Source organism: Anticarsia gemmatalis, chromosome 6 (genome assembly GCF_050436995.1).
Source record: "Anticarsia gemmatalis isolate Benzon Research Colony breed Stoneville strain chromosome 6, ilAntGemm2 primary, whole genome shotgun sequence".
NCBI classification, from domain to species: domain Eukaryota; kingdom Metazoa; phylum Arthropoda; class Insecta; order Lepidoptera; family Erebidae; genus Anticarsia; species Anticarsia gemmatalis.
The window spans coordinates 1,005,711-1,021,572 of NC_134750.1; the positions used below are offsets into that span (position 1 = coordinate 1,005,711).

A 15,862-nucleotide genomic window follows, 5' to 3' on the forward strand; every position below is an offset into this window, starting at 1 on the left:
AGAAAGGGATTCGATTGCATTCCGTTACATTGCGGTGAGTTTCATTAAAAATTTATATCATAAATAAGTTATGATAAATACCTACCTCTACTATATATAAAATTTCACTGTGTGGTTCTCAGTGGCAAAAAGATTATTTTAAAAGATATTATAAAACTGATGTATTTTTTAAATCTAGAAGAAGGTAACAAAGGTAGTCGTAAGTGGAATACGTTTTATATTGCTATATCGGTTTCATAGCAAGCTGTATGAGCTTGCTATGAAATATCATAATGCGAAAAGACTTTTTCCCCGACCTAATATATTATATTTATGATTCGATATGTCATTTTAGGTGTGTAGAGAGATGCCAGAATATTTGCCACTTAATATTCAGCGCTCAGCTGGTACTAACCATCGTTACTTTGACATCTTTGATGCCAGTTTTGACTGTAAGTATGCCTCTAAACTTTATGCAGGCACGGCTTGTAAAGTCAAATTTGTACAGTTTAGCTCTATGTTTACAGAATTCAGACAAGGGATTATCAGTGGTTGTACAACAAGTGCCTACTTTATTGTCCATTTTGATACAACTCGGAATATTTATGTGGAATGCCGGCGATATTACAGTTGAGGTAAGGCTACTTGCTGTGTTATAACGGAAGTAGGTTCTTGAGGGGCTTGTTATGCCCGTTGTGTGCTTATGCTTGCTAAAACTGTAACAAATTTTGTTTGTCACTCGTTTAGTACAAGTAGATTGCGTTATATTTCAGGCATCTAAACTGCCTAATGCGATATACGCATCTGGTTGGCAAAACTATCGTGGAAATTCGAAGATCATAAGAAAATTGGTGGTCAATGCCTTGTTTCAAGCACAGGTAAAAATTTTACAATATTCTTATTTTGTAAGTATTTAGCAGTACGTGAGCTCTATCTTTGTAGATGCCTATACAAGTATGTATTACCTACTTATAATGTAACTTATTTTAATTTTATTCTAGAAATGATTTTTTTGTTTGTGGTTAGTTTAATTATGTAAAATGTTAATATTATTCTTGTTTCAGCGACCCGTCGTGATGAAAGCTTTCAATATTGTAGAGTTGTCATACGAAACTTACGTTATGGTAATTTAACAATACCTGTAGAGATTTCTTGAACAAAGTTAGTTATTACTGTTTTCTAACTAAGCATTTGTATTTTTTTACAGATTCTGAAAACATCGTATTCTGTGTTTTCAGTATTTCATTGATAATACAATGGACGTGGTGTTACTAAATAAATTTACCTACCCTTGAAATTCAATAAATTTTGTAATTTTTTCCCTTCATCTCCTTCTTTCTTCTTCCATTAACCTGTCCAAAAATTGTTAAAAATAATCTTTACTTATAAGAATACTTGAATGAGATGAACTACATATGTATATGCTAAGATGTTAAACCACTCCTGCACTATATAAAATGTTTAACTTCCTTTACTCATAACAATATAATGATAAATCCATACCTTTTAATAATAAAAAAAAACAAAGCAAACAATCACAACAAAGTAACCAGAAAAGACTGATTACAGAGAAGTTTCAATCAATGCCATCCTTAATTCGTTCCAATCACTACCTCCTTGCAACTTAAAAGGCTCTTTGAACTACAAAATTGATACTCCATTCCCTTACTTATACGCAGTTATCATTGCACAAACATTGTAGATTCCTCACTCATCAGTAAACAACGCAAAACATGGAGAACCCACAATACAAAGTAACCGAAGCGACAAAATTTTTCGACAAACTAAACATCCTATGGTATCTTGCCTCTTTACCGGATTTCTGGATAAACGCAGTAAACTTACCAAAGAAGTTTCAAAGGTTCTATGACCCTTATATGAAAGGCTTGCATTATGTGATGATAGGGTTCGTGGTTTTTAGTCTGGGAGGGTTTTTTACTCAGCATAACTTGACGCCACCTCAGCAACATAGGATGGTGATTGGTCTAGCCAGTTGCACCACGCTGGTATATCGTCTCGTACTCTGCCACTATAGGTCCGAAGTAAAGGATATTATCTACTATCTAACGGTGCCGTTGAAAGAATACAATAATCTGGAGGTGGAACAGAAGATGCTGTTTAAAGTGAAGCGGTATACGTATGTGTTTTTCTGTACGAGTCTCAGTAGTGTGATTTTGAGGGGTTTTAAAGCTGCGCTTCAGGTTTATCGAGGAGGTAAGCATTATAAACAGAGTGCTAAGGAGCAAGGAATTTAAAATTAGCAGGAACATATTAAAACCAGTAGGAACAGTAAATGAATTTAAGCTTTTTTTAATATCGCTTCCTTGTTCTATCATCAAAGTCTTCCTCGAATCTATCTTTCACGCATTATGGACCAAGTTATTATGACACGAAGTATACTTAATTTAATTTTTTTTTTTTTTCGATCCTGAAATACAGTAACTTTTGTTCTTTTAAATAAGTTATTATTTTCAGAACTATTCGTAACGTTCGTCACAATATGGCCAGACGTGGCTGACGCGTCAGTCCCCGCAGAATTCACCAGATACATAATCTACTTCATGTGGTACATCATTCTCCTCCAGTCTCTGGGCGCCGTGCTTATGGTCATGACCATCATGATCCTCATCAGCCAGCAGTATGAGAACTTGGCCAGATACTTCTATGACCTTGATGATATATTCAAAGATGATGGGAAGAAGCAAGTGGAGAAAGAGATGGAGTATGAGTCGGGATTGGTTAAGGGTCTTCAGTGGCATGTTATTACTTTGTGGTAGGTGTGTTTCAAGAGTTAAGTAGTTAGTGATTCTTCGATGGACTTGATAGGTTTTTATATAATCTTTGCTCTAAAGAATATAACCGCTGAGCTGGTATTATACTCAAGAACCAATCCTATAGGTAAAATTTTTGCTTATTTTTGAGAAACAGAAAATTTTCTAAAGGTAAAAGGTTTAGTAAAGCTTCCGTTCAATAAATTAAACATCAGGTTAAAGTTTTAAGTATCTTCTTTCAGGTGCGTAGACCGTTGTCAGCACGTCTGCAAAATAATATACAACATACACTTGACACTCGGTCCTGTGATCTTAGTGTTCATACTACCTGAGATGCTGGTCAGTATACCTACTTATCATACTAGAAACAATGTGTCTTTAGATGGAGTGTCTGCGATGGAATTTCAGAAACCCTAATCAGAACTGTATTGTGAAAAATTCCATTCCATCGGTAGGTACAATCCCACAGGTTTGCTTGTTAAGTTAATTTAATTTATTATTGTTCAGAACCCAGACTTGAATACAAAAGAGAAGTTGGGGCAACTGCCAGTAATGATATCGATTCTGATATTCCTGGGATTCTTCATGTGGACTGCTGGAGACATTACAGTGGAGGCAAGTAGATGTGAAAAATCTATATGGATTGATACATAGGAGAAATCTTTGTAAGGGCATAATAGTTCAATGTTTTCTTCGTAAATGTTTTTGCAGGCTTCGAAGTTACCTGAAGCTCTCTTCGGTTCTGGTTGGCAGAACTGCCACGGTCGTACCGGAGTGCGAGTGAGAAAGATGATCATCTTCGCGATGCAGCAGGCACAGGTTAACTTCTCTTTCATCTAGCTTAATAGGTTAGATTATTGAAATATTATGATCTAATGTAAAGTACAAATTGCTCGGTTTTTTTTTGTTAAATGGTTCGAATAAGATCAAAGTTTACGGTCAAAAGTTACGCGCTTTTTGCATGACTTGCATGCTGGATAATTTAGCTGAAGACTATCCGACTTCTAATCAAACTTTACACGTGTTTTTGTGTTTCAGCAACCTGTACTTTTATCAGTTTTCGGCACATTTGAAATGTCCTATGAGTCGTATGTGTCTGTACGTATCGATTTTTGCTATTACAATTTTGAAACCTATTTTTTTAGGTGGTTGCGGTGCTGTCACAAACTTTTTAACTCTATTTTGCTTGATGTTTCTCTCTTTCTTTTTTTATTACTTCCGTCTTTTGTGAATATGTAATATTATTATTAAATAAATATTATTGCATTTTCAGATCGTCAAATCATCGTATTCTCTCTTCTCCGTGCTAGCAATGTAATTGTTCGCTCGGTGCTTGCAAATATTTTTATCAATCGTTCTATTTGTGATTTCGCCAACATCACCAAATAACACATATTTTAATTGTTAACACTACTAATACTCAGACACAGGAAATGTATTGACACACAGAATTTTCAATATAAATAAAAAATATGTGCTTGTGTTTGTTTTATTAATTAAAACTCCATTTCTCTAGGTCAAACAATGACAGGATACCTAGGATATCCTGGTTTCAAACTATGTTAAAAACATGATGCATTACATAGGCACTATGATTAGACTCTAGTAAATAGAAAGTCTATACTTTAACAATAATTTGCAACATAAGTAAATACAGCCGGTATTTCTCATGCAATTACAGTTGCGTAAGTATAATTTCCTTGAGAAAACAATAATTTATAATTCTTATAAAATTACGCAAAGTTGTCATGTTTATTTATTTATTAATGGATCATGCTTCGGTTTCCCATGGCAAGGATATTGTTTTATAACTTTACATAAAAATACCTTCTTATAATTAATAATGAATTATAGACCACTTTATGTTCCTACAAGCGTATCGTAATTTAAAAGCTTAAAAGAAATTAGATTTAGTGAGTGTTGATTTTTTAAAGAATTTAAATGCAAACATGTATCATTTGTTGAATATGTTTTCAGTAAAACACTGAAAACAAGGAGTAGGCTGTTTTCACAATCTGAAATAAGAAAATTAATAGGTCTATAAATATTTGCTAAAACATTAAATACGTTACGTTGATACGTGAAGTAATTTGTTAAGTTTCTCTCACCGTGACGAAGTTCTCATAAGATAACTCCAGAACACCAAATGCCGTCAATACCACACGTTGCTGAAATAGTAATTGGTTATAATTATGATAGCCAGTACAACTAGCTGAACTGTTATTCTGTATACTGACAAATGTTAGTTCTTTCCCAATAGAAAGAAGGTGGACGTGTGTAAGCTAGATCCTTGGAGCATTTAACGAAAGTACCTGTTTATGACAATTGTGTAAGCATGTATAGTCTGATTGCCTGGATTGATCCTTTGAGATTGAGTGGTTAGAATATTGTTTCTGACTTACTTCAAGGTGTGTCGCTATTGCATTAAAGTCGGGAGGATATGCTTACCTGTGCTTGCATCATAGAGATGACAACTAACTTCCTGACTCTGACTGAAGACATACCGTAACAGTTATGCCACCCGGAGCAGTATATCGCGTCTGCCACACCTAAAGCCTTAGGAAATAATCAAAAACATTTTACTATTCCCTAATCCTTTACTGCTAACATAATAAATGAAAATATTTGTAAGATTGATGTACATTAATTTACGTTACTCTTCACATGCAAAATCGACTGAATGGATTTTGATGAAGTTTATAACATGGCATAATAACTTTCGCCCACAGGAAATCTTTGAAAAAAAAAGTGAGATTGTTGAATAGTTCCATGGCCAGTTTCAGCATTTCTAAGTAAAAAGTATCGATTAGCTGATAGGGCGGAATTTTGATAGTTTTTTTATTAGTTGTCAAGTTAGCTTATCCGACACTTGTCTACAAGTAGTGAAACTGGCCCATATTGATGTATTTACTTACTTCATAAGTGATATTCCCAGAATTGCACATGATGATCGCCAGCTCAGTTAGTATGACTACCAACATCGGGACGTAAGGTAACTTCGCTGAAAGACCTTCAGAAACCTGAAATGAATGTAAAAGCGCTGCGAAAAATCTTTTTAATGAGCTTTCTGTTACTTGAAAAAGCGTCGATTTTGGACAAACGAACATCAGTTCATAGTTATATATCAGAACAAGCTGACCCGCGCAACTTCGCTTGCGACACATTAGAGAGAATGGGTGATATTTTCCCCCGTTTTTGTAACATTTGTTACTGGTACTCTGCTCCTATTGGTCGTAGTGTGATGATATATAGCCTATAGCCTTCCTCGATACATGGGCTATCTAACACTGAAAGAATTTTTCAAGTCGGGCCAGTAGTTCCTGAGATTAGCGCGTTCAAACAAACAAACAAACAATCAAACAAACAAACAAACTCTTCAGCTTTATTATATTAGTATAGATAAAGCAAAAGTTCCAAAACTCAAAATTTATTGGTCGTCTGTAATCGGATCACCACTTGTTCGATTCCCGCACGGAACTAATTAGTGAGATTTACAAAAAATTAAGAAAAAGGCTCTGGTAATCTGGTTGTACTTTTGTGGCAGTCCCAAAGGTAGCCATTTTGACATAAATGAAATTTTCTACTCACCAGCAACGGCGGCATTACCAAGAGCAGCGAGGCTATCGTGACAAACAGTTGTCCACAAAATATCGTCCGACATACGTACTGACACTGACGCAGGCACCTGGTAACGTGAATAAGGTTAAATAAACTAAGCTTACAGTTAAGACAGTAACTACAGCTTGTTATTGCTTGTTGTTAAACACAGCACCTTATGGAATGCATATTAGACGCAATGGATACGAAATTCAGGGCAAAAAAAAATCTATCGTTTTATCTCGAGTTTGTGTCACTAAATTCTAAAAACCAAACCTTTACTGGTGTGCAGGATTATAAGAATTGTAATTGAAAGTGTGAAAAAAACTCCAGCACAGTTGGCCAGTATCATTAAAACTAGCCATCGTTACCAAATATCGACCAGAAATACGATCTACTGTACCACAATCAATAGAAAGCGATACTCACCACAAACTAAGAACATGCATATAAATCCCTCTCCTAAACCCTTCTTCATACTTTCTCTCCTTTTCTTCTTGACTATCATCCTCTTTAAATATATTTTCGAGGCTGTAGAAGTAATTCTGCACGTCTCTGAACTGGTACGTAGGGATAACTAACAGGATGATTATCAAGCCGTAAGTTCCTTGACCTCGCAGACTGTAGAGCCAGGTGACTATGTAGTATGTGAGACGGATTGCGAATCCCACTGAAGATGCTTCCGTCACATCTGGCCATGCCGTCACGAAGGGATTGAAGATTGCACCTGAGAGGAATAAGACAGCTGGAGCTAATGCGATTATTTATACTCGTAACTTTGGTGTTGTTTTCTAACGATGATTGAAAAACAGTTCTTATGGTGTGTGCTAGGCGTTATTCTGTTGTTCATTCTTTTTCACAAAAAAAATCTTGATCGAAAAAAATTGCACCTCTGCTTAAAGTTTGTTTGGAATGCTTTTTTAGTGCTGAAACCAAAGGTCTAGAGGTATCCCCGGACAAGGCCGTAGTGAAAGGGTATTTTTATTGAATTTATAAAGATATTGTAAACTAGCAACCTGTAGCAGATTTTCGCCCAAACGTGGCTTTAAATTAGAGGAGAGAAGTGTATAATGTTATAATGTGGGGATTTGACTCAGCAGTCAGTAGTTATGGTGTGAGAATAATTCTTTTTTTATTTAATCGGCAAACTTTAGCCAATTATACTTACCATACAGCGCCCAGTTTATAAAGCTGTGTAAAGCTCTCTCCAGCACCACAATAGCAGCAGAAATAACAACCATTCCAAAGTACACCTTCATTTCCCTGATCATTTGCATCTGACCCTTTGTGTCGCTGTAATGCTCTTTTAACACCACCACCCAGTTGTAAAGCAGGTCTCTCACCTGCTTTTTATAGTAAAGAAACGTGTAGTAACTATAGAAAACGTATGGTGAGGTGATGGTTGTCAGACTTAAGTCTGTAGCCTGCCTCTGAGACAAATTTCTTTGCGTAAAAATTGCCAAGAAATTTGACACGAGCATCATTATCAACAACGCTTCAGCTAAGACCTGAAACTTGTCGTAGACCTTCACGAATCTCCTGGACATTTTCAGTTCGGAAACCCAAAACCCTTTCATACCACAAATGTAGAAGAAAGTGTTTATTTTATCGAACATTTTTGTGAGTCCCGTTTCAGTGAAATCTTTGTATATTGTCTTCATGATGATAGGTTCGGTTTTATCAACTGCCAGCAATATTATATTGCAAATATTTATCGATGTAGGCAGTTGGTATGAATAACTTATAACTGCGTGATGTAGGTAATGATTGTAATTTATGCATTGTTTTTCTTTAATGAAGACTAAATGATTATTTATATAAAATAACAAACCCTCCTTCCCGCAAGCTTATGCATAAATTATAAAGCCAAGTACTTGCACATCACGAATAGACTGAATAGTACCTTGTAGATATATACAACAGGCTTGCCCTGCTTGTTTCCTATTACAGGAGGCTAAAATTGTAAAAGGTGAAACGAGTGTGTATTATATACACCTCTGCCAAATATACATAATTTGAGATGAATTGGCTATCGTTTTAGAATGTATTCGCGCTTGTTAATAATTAAACTGGTCTTGTTACTTATCTATTGACAATGTTATGTAAATTCGCGTTTAGGTACCTATAGTTATAGTTCAGGACGATCCCGGGCTGTCCCATCTAAAAAATTACAAACTACATGGAATCAACTTGCATGTTAACAAAGTCTTGAAAATATTCCAACCCAAAATATAACTGCTCCAAGAATTTGAAACATTATTATCTTTATTTAATTTCTAAACGACTCCCAATATGTCAAGTTGATAATGTCACAATGTCAGATATGTCAAAATGCTTTGATTCACTTCATCATCAAAGAGAGGCTGCAGAAATAAATAAACTATCGTTAAACAATATCCATGCTTTAAGAATAGAAACCGTTAACTTGATTGAACCGTTAATCTGTTTGCCTAACGACTAATGTCATAAGAATAGAACTCGGCACCATTGAGTATAATTATAGGTTATATTATTGTTTTAAAGTCAAGGCTGTTTCAATGATAAAACCTTGTTGAACAATTACCACTGTTAGTGGACGCTTATTTATAGTGTTTATGAATTAAATGAGTGCTGACAACTTGTGTTTTCTATACTAGATGATTTATATGGGAATTGAATATAGTACTGTTGTAATTTTTGAGTGTATTGCTTGTTTATGCAACAATGAGGACGTATACTCGCAAGCGGCCTGAGCACAAGTTGATAGAGAATGTCCATGAGCTGTGTAGACTGTGTCTGAGCAAGGCTGAAGGTGTTGTGCCAATATTTACTGAGGATGCAAATAATGTATGTGCTGTTTTGGCTTTAAGAATCATGATTTGCGTGGGATTAGAGGTAAGGAAGGCACTATTCCGTTTGTAAAATCATTTTTACGTTGTTTTTCTTATGTTGTGTTAAGGTGTCTTCATAATCACATCTCTCCTACCCTATACATCTTATAAAAATTTTCACCAACCTCTTATCATCAATCTATGTCTTCTAAAACATATGGTTAAACAATGTGTAATGGCATATAATAAACTATCAGAATGCAATAACTATTTTTTTTACTGTATATAACAAATTGCATTCTCTGGTCTCTGCCTACCCCTATGAGAAAATGCGTTGTTTAGTGTATAAATGTATGTGAACCAAAAGCATTCCACAATGTGACTATTAAAAAGTACCATATTCTTACAATATTTTTTTCTTAGTAAGCTTTTCTCTATTTTACAGATGAAACGAGAAGACTGTTTACCGAATGCAATATGTGCCGAATGTCTGAACAGCTTGAACAAATATTACTCATTTAGAAAAAAATGTGAAGTGTCATATCAAAAGCTAAAGTCTCACGTAATAGCAGTGAAAGAGAGACAATACAGAATGAAGATGGAAGAACAAAACGCAAAGAATAAAAAAGAATTAGAATCAAAATTTGTTGTTATGTTTGATAAAGAACAGTGTGCAGATATTGGCATGCTGAATCTAAATGGTGTAGCTAATGTTAATAATTTTAATGATGTAAGTGTTATTTTTATTAGTAGTTTAACCCCCGGTTTCTGAGGCACATTTAGCGATAGTTTATCTGTTCAATAGCGTTTAAACTCATATAAAAAAATGCTATTGAATAGATAAACTACCGCTAAATGTACGCAGAAACCGGGGGTAAATCATTTACGGCCAAAATGCAGAAAGATAGATATTTTGGGAGTACACAAAGTTCTTAAATATTTAAGAACTTCAGAAGTTCAGTTAATATAGTTAAGTCATGACTTAACTATATTAACTGAACTTAATGCTTAGTTAAACAATACCCAAATCTGTTAAAACTTGAATTTCATAAACCCAGTTAGATGTTTTTAGAAATGGTTAAAAGTTTCAATATTGTGTATTTATAAATGTATTTTGATTTTCAGAAGCTCTCAGATCTAATAGTGGATGATACAGATAGCAAAGTTATATTAGAGAATAGTGATGAACAAGTAAGTTTATTTTATGTGTATTGGCATGGGGAAAATATTAAATTATCATGGGGTAAAGCCATATAAATAAACCTTAGTCTGCTGGCGAAATATGAGCTTCAGTATATATTATATTATTATTTAGATATACTATAATGATAATTATAATTGTGATACTGTGGGATATCAAAGGCGTGCATAGGAACGGGAGGCAACAGTAACGAGAGGCCTTTTTTAAAGTTCTTTTTCGCATACTGTCTCTATGCTGCGGACGGTATTGTAACCAACTGCTAATCGTGCGGTCTCGGACTCGATTTTCGCGTCCGGCATAATACTATTGCTCTTTTCTTATTTACATTTGAATTTTATCAAAAGTAGACCGGAGTTTGTTACACCTTCGGATATAACAGGCGTGATATATATATTATGTATGTTTTTCCCACAGTCCCAAGACACAGACTCCCCAGAGCCAGACATAACAACATTTCTCTCCACAATGCTGCTTCAACTGGGAGTACTCACTCAGAGTGACAGCGGTCTGATGGTGAATGAACAAAGCATTAACACGCTGCAGCTGGAGACTGGAGACGGTAGCTCATTCACTCTTGAGCTGGTTGAAGATGATGAACCAGATACTGTTGTGGTGAGAATTTAGTTGTTTTGTAAAAAGACTGTTTTATGATTTATTTTATACCAGAAAATTTAATAGCGCATACAGATATACGTGTTAACCCTTCAGTATTTGCCAGTTATTAGAAGCATCCAAAAATTATACCTCAAATATAAATTATCTGATGATGGAAAAATCAGCTCTGACATATTTATACTAAACATACCTTATTTAAACCTTAGTTAGCTGTAATAAATTTAGCTTGCATTACTGTTCTGCGCCTGAAACTTAATTTTATTGTTTAGAGGTCACTTAATGAATAAAAAAGTGTATTTATATTTTATTTTTAATCCATTTAAAATTCACATCATTATCAACTAATAAAAATAATAAGCCGCTACAAATGATTCAACACAGGAAGAAAGCGTATTATCAGAGCAGCCAGTGAATCAAATCGAAGAACAAAAGGACGTTATTGTTAAATACGTGTCGGACAGCTACAAGGGGCCACAGCTAGCTAATGACTACGCGGACACTGACACTGATAAGATAGAAGGCAGAGATAGTAGGAAGAGGTGAGTGAGCATTTCAACTTTCATTTGTGGAAGCTTGTCATTAGCAACATAAAGATTTATTGGATTATATAAATTTGTAATTAGTCTGTAAGCTTTCTTAAAATAAAAATAAATAAATAAATAAATAAATTTCATGGTATAGTTTGTGGTTAACTTAGTGTCAAAGTTGGTCAAATTGCTTTAAGCCTCTAGGCATGGTTTAATAACAGATATCCTTATTAGTAAGAACTAGCGCCCCTGTTCAGTTCAAATGTCACTAAGCAGAATCCATCTATAGGATTACTGTGTCTAGGGTTGTTTATCCTACAGATTGTATACAGACTGGTGAGTTTAATTGGTTATTAATGTTTAAAAGATTAAGACTTGGTTAAAGTACAAGTAGTAGACAACTTAATCAGTTTCTGAGCTTTTTTTCGAAAGCTATTGCGCATCGATTGCCTGTTAGGTAGAATCGGGAATCGTTTGCACTGGGTCCGCGTTCAGTTCGCTTTCTAAAACGTGTACTAGTGTGCAAGTTCCGTGCGTATATGAGTGTATGTGTGGTCCAGCGCGTGGTGCAGCGAGTGCGGCAAGCAGCTGGCGTCCCGCAGCGCGCTGGCCCGGCACCGCCGCGTGCACTCCGGGGAGAGACCCCACGCCTGCCCCACGTGCGGCCGGAGCTTCGCGCAGCGGGAGGTCATGCTGCGGCACACGCTCATACATGACGGTGAGGGACATTCTAACCTACCTTTATTTCATTTATGGTTCATTCAGTTTTTAAGTCCCCAACCCGCACTTGGTCAGCGTGGTGGACTCGAGCTCGACTCGACCTGGTGAGAAGAGACCCTTGCCCTGCAGTGGAGACAGCAAAAAAATTAAATGCCTCTGTGTCTTTCTAGTTTATATTAGATGATATTTATCAATAAAATTTGGACTTTGGTAACGTCCTTATAAAAATAGATTAGCCTATCACTTGCGCCTAACATTGTTTATTACAGAACGCGGGCATATTTCTTACAAGATCATGTTTTGTGAACACTTTCCCAGAACAACGTCCGTACCAGTGTCCGGAGTGTCCCAAGAGCTTCACCCAGCGCGGCGCGCTGCGCTCGCACGCCCGCGCCCATGCTCCAGCACACGCCCGAGCGCTCGCCATACATCGCTGCTCAAGGTGCCCTAAGGTGTTCCTGTATGCATCAGGTATGTATCATATATGAGGATAAAACTACCTGACATGACATTTTTATTGTAGGAGAACGCTTTATTTATACTCCTCCTCTTTCCGTCTCTGTCTCTTTTTCACTCTCGCTCTCTGTCTCTCCTTTAGTCTCAAATATCAATTGATAGGCAACCAGAAGCATGACTGTATTTGTGCGTTCCACAAATAATTGTTTCGGGTCTGGTTGTACTTTGTGTCCCTTGTTTGTATTTTTATAAAAGTCCCCGCGACACAAGAGCAATTCTTAGAGCGGCAGATGTCATTTTTTAAGAAAAGAAAAAAAAAACATCAACATAGAACCAACGTTCCTTTCTTGCAGGTCTAAGCCGTCACATGATGATGCACCAGGGCCGCGTGTACGTGTGCGGCGCGTGTGACCGACAGTTCCGCGACAAGAGCTCCTTACTGCGACACCTCAAGAACACCAACCACCACCACAAGCGGGACGCCACCTGATACAACTCCTGGCTTCTCGGATGAGAACCGTTACTGTGACGTCATTAAATAGTTCAGTCATGTTACAGCTTGTGACATCATTATTTAGTACTGTGAAGTCATTACTGTAACAGTGATGGCGTTAAATAGTTCATTGATGTTATTGCTTGTGACGTCATTATTTAATTCCGTGAAGTCATCAGACGTAATTCTTTTGCTGCGAGTTCGATTTTCTGTCGACTTTTGAGTAGCTATCGACAATTATTTTTGTATGTAAGGGGTTAAGTAGGTCCTTTTGAGTATCGAGAGTTTGTCATTTAAAATGTACTGCCAAAATAGTTCCTACGGAGGCCGCTAGAGGCACCGAAACGTGCCTTGCCTGAAACGTTTCGTACAAAATTTCTCTATAGTAGCCGGTTGTCGATTCTCGATAGTTATTTAGAATCACGCTACGGATCAGCGCCCCTAGTGGGTTCCTTAGGAACTAATCGTTGAAGCTTCTAAACGTTAAACTCTCGATACTGTAGTACCAAATTCAGTACTATAACGCGATTCTCTACAGTCCGTACAATCGACTATCTAGGGTGAATAAAGTACCTATGCAACCCGATTTTCATACATCATTTCTCGATAGCTAGCTAATTGTTGATAGTCGATAGTGGTGAGAATCACGCTACTGAGTGTTCGACTCCTTGCCAATGCGATAGGAGTATAATATGGAGTTATTGCGTCCTTGCTTAAGAAATATAATGATATCAACTTAGAAGCTTTGCTGACAATTTCATGTCTGAATTTCTTTTGGTTCCGCTGATTTAACATCTATGATAAACTAATTAATTATTTTAAAAATAATAATATGAAATCTCTTTGATCGAGTTATTTGCAGCCATTGTTGATTTGTCTGTTAATTCAATCATTTTATCTTAAATTAACACTGTTAGTTAGATTCAGTTAATATGATATTTAATTGTAATCTTTAACCATCAAAAGATTCTGCTGTCATTATTGTAGTAGGTAGGAAATATGAACGTTTTAATTCAATTCATTTAATTATGTATCATTATCGCTCAGCCTTACTGACACTTAATTGGCAATGATATAGAATTAATTAATTCAAAGTATATAATGTGATTAGTAAATGAATTTAAATGTATGTGATTGTATCATCATCCTAAATATTGTATCAAAATATGTGATGAGTGTGTAAATCAAATATTGAGAGAATTATTCTATGTATCAATTTATTTAGTATAATATTGTAATAGTATATGATCATCGTGTTATATGTTAAATTAAAATCAAATATTGTACACATTTTTATAAAATATGTAGTTAATATAGTAATTTGAATGAATTTGTGACTAGAATATGTAATAATAATGAAATGTACAACTAGCGACTGAAAAGGAAAGGATATATTTTGACAAAATAAAACACAATTATTTATTTACTTAAATATTTTATTGAAAAAAATTTATATTAAATCCAAGGCAACGTGGTATTGTAAAATTTTAAGAAAATAATGACAAGAAAACATCGGAATACTGGTGCAACTCAAACAATGGACATGCGACGGATGGCACTTATATTTAAACAAAACATGAACAAATATATTCTCATATAACATTTTAATTTTCACAAAAACCAAGTCGACGCCACCGCATTGTAACTTATGGAATGCCTTCGTTCACTTAAATATTATATACTCCCTACAAGCATACATTTGTATTGTAAATTTTGTTCAACCAAGAGGGTACCGTTCGACAGTGCGTGATAACGTCACCGACTACATAATATAACATACATATTGTCGTCTATAAACATAATATCAGTGAAACAGACCGACGTACACGAATAACCGCTGAAACTGAACTGAAAATAATAATTACACGCACGCAGCTCTAACTCCTACATCTAGATTATAAATGATTATAAAAATAAATAAGGGGCGGCGCCCCCTCCCTTTCACCCGCTCCTCGTCCCACTCCGTTACGTTTGAGCAAACGATCACCAGAACGTTCCTCGGCACTGACACACATCCACACATACAAACTGCGCGCGCTGACGATCTGCGGGAGCGCTCGGTAGTTATAGCACAACGGTCTAACAATACATTACAGCGTAATAATATGAATATTTACAGGTCGCGTTACATGTTCTCGAACTGGTCCACGCGCCGCTTGGTGTTGCCCTTGCGGATCTCGCGCAGAGTCTTGTACTTGTCGCGGCCTTGGCGCACGTTCTCGCGGTGGATCTTGTCCATGGCCGTCTCCTTGGTCTCGTCGCGCGACTGCGCCAGGTCCTGCTTCAGCGCCTTGAGCTGGTTGTGCAGGCGCTCGTTGCGCTCGGCCAGCGTGCGCCGGTCCGCCACCGGGTCCACCAGGTCGTCGGGCCCGCGGGCCAGCTCCCCGCCGCCCGACTCCGACCCGGCGTCCGAGGCGGTGTCCCCCGCGTCCGGCCGCTCGGCCACGTGGTGGTGCTGCGGCGTGGTGGCGGCCGCCAGCAACGCCGCCGCCTCGTCCTGCTGGCGCCGCGCCTCCTCCACCTCCTCCTGCAGGCGCCGCGTCTCCGAGTCCTTGAGGTCCACCTCCTGCTGGATGCGGGACACCTCCTCCTGCTTCTCGCGGATCTCCTCCTCCAGCTTGGCGCGCTCCGCCGCTTCCATGTTCTGGACGGAAACGAGACAGACATTGTAATGAACTGAACTTACACAAAAC

General features: G+C 36.9%; 5 protein-coding genes across 7 annotated transcripts in view; 3 read left to right on the top strand and 2 right to left on the bottom strand.

The window, feature by feature from the left end:
- The first annotated feature begins 584 nt into the window (after positions 1-584).
- LOC142973438 (odorant receptor Or2-like) lies at positions 585-1,228 on the top strand. Its single transcript, XM_076115115.1, has 4 exons — positions 585-614; positions 753-857; positions 1,044-1,103; positions 1,187-1,228. The coding sequence occupies exons 1-4, from the start codon at positions 585-587 to the stop codon at positions 1,226-1,228; spliced, it is 237 nt and encodes a 78-aa protein (XP_075971230.1).
- A 484-nt stretch (positions 1,229-1,712) lies between these two features.
- LOC142973814 (uncharacterized) lies at positions 1,713-4,068 on the top strand. Its single transcript, XM_076115838.1, has 7 exons — positions 1,713-2,229; positions 2,455-2,752; positions 2,993-3,089; positions 3,258-3,365; positions 3,462-3,569; positions 3,789-3,848; positions 4,024-4,068. Exons 1-7 carry the CDS (start codon positions 1,713-1,715, stop codon positions 4,066-4,068), a joined length of 1,233 nt encoding a protein of 410 aa, XP_075971953.1.
- Positions 4,069-4,723: 655 nt separating this feature from the next.
- Positions 4,724-7,894, bottom strand: LOC142973815 (uncharacterized). Its single transcript, XM_076115839.1, has 7 exons — positions 7,516-7,894; positions 6,777-7,074; positions 6,339-6,435; positions 5,666-5,770; positions 5,199-5,306; positions 4,859-4,918; positions 4,724-4,765 (listed from the first exon to the last, which is right to left on the bottom strand). The coding sequence occupies exons 1-7, from the start codon at positions 7,892-7,894 to the stop codon at positions 4,724-4,726; spliced, it is 1,089 nt and encodes a 362-aa protein (XP_075971954.1).
- Positions 7,895-8,681: 787 nt separating this feature from the next.
- On the top strand, positions 8,682-14,595 carry LOC142973442 (uncharacterized). The gene is made up of 8 exons (XM_076115123.1): positions 8,682-9,221; positions 9,603-9,887; positions 10,283-10,348; positions 10,773-10,970; positions 11,355-11,512; positions 12,061-12,218; positions 12,539-12,691; positions 13,030-14,595. The coding sequence occupies exons 1-8, from the start codon at positions 9,051-9,053 to the stop codon at positions 13,164-13,166; spliced, it is 1,326 nt and encodes a 441-aa protein (XP_075971238.1). The 5' UTR covers positions 8,682-9,050; the 3' UTR covers positions 13,167-14,595.
- Positions 14,585-15,862, bottom strand: part of Moe (moesin) — a 47,317-nt gene continuing 46,039 nt past the window's right edge. For all 3 annotated transcript variants that reach the window (XM_076115120.1, XM_076115118.1, XM_076115119.1), the window contains one exon: positions 14,585-15,813. In XM_076115120.1, coding sequence (XP_075971235.1) covers positions 15,295-15,813 — 519 coding nt within the window. In that variant the 3' untranslated portion in view covers positions 14,585-15,294. The remainder of the gene's footprint in view (positions 15,814-15,862) is intronic.

What these genes read in the sequence shown, in the direction of transcription:
- LOC142973442 (XM_076115123.1), top strand. Translation starts at nt 9,051, where the DNA reads ATGAGGACGTATACTCGCAAGCGGCCTGAGCACAAGTTGATAGAGAAT. An exon ending in ATGTTAATAATTTTAATGAT is followed by an intron (nt 9,888 to 10,282) that starts GTAAGTGTTATT and finishes TTTGATTTTCAG; the next exon opens with AAGCTCTCAGATCTAATAGT. An exon ending in ATGAACCAGATACTGTTGTG is followed by an intron (nt 10,971 to 11,354) that starts GTGAGAATTTAG and finishes GATTCAACACAG; the next exon opens with GAAGAAAGCGTATTATCAGA.
- LOC142973438 (XM_076115115.1), top strand. Translation starts at nt 585, where the DNA reads ATGTGGAATGCCGGCGATATTACAGTTGAG. An exon ending in CCGGCGATATTACAGTTGAG is followed by an intron (nt 615 to 752) that starts GTAAGGCTACTT and finishes GTTATATTTCAG; the next exon opens with GCATCTAAACTGCCTAATGC. An exon ending in ATGCCTTGTTTCAAGCACAG is followed by an intron (nt 858 to 1,043) that starts GTAAAAATTTTA and finishes TTCTTGTTTCAG; the next exon opens with CGACCCGTCGTGATGAAAGC.
- LOC142973814 (XM_076115838.1), top strand. Translation starts at nt 1,713, where the DNA reads ATGGAGAACCCACAATACAAAGTAACCGAAGCGACAAAATTTTTCGAC. An exon ending in TGGCATGTTATTACTTTGTG is followed by an intron (nt 2,753 to 2,992) that starts GTAGGTGTGTTT and finishes ATCTTCTTTCAG; the next exon opens with GTGCGTAGACCGTTGTCAGC. An exon ending in TCGCGATGCAGCAGGCACAG is followed by an intron (nt 3,570 to 3,788) that starts GTTAACTTCTCT and finishes TTTGTGTTTCAG; the next exon opens with CAACCTGTACTTTTATCAGT.
- LOC142973815 (XM_076115839.1), bottom strand. Translation starts at nt 7,894, where the DNA reads ATGTCCAGGAGATTCGTGAAGGTCTACGACAAGTTTCAGGTCTTAGCT. An exon ending in TATAAACTGGGCGCTGTATG is followed by an intron (nt 7,075 to 7,515) that starts GTAAGTATAATT and finishes TATTCCTCTCAG; the next exon opens with GTGCAATCTTCAATCCCTTC. An exon ending in CTGGGAATATCACTTATGAA is followed by an intron (nt 5,307 to 5,665) that starts GTAAGTAAATAC and finishes TTATTTCCTAAG; the next exon opens with GCTTTAGGTGTGGCAGACGC.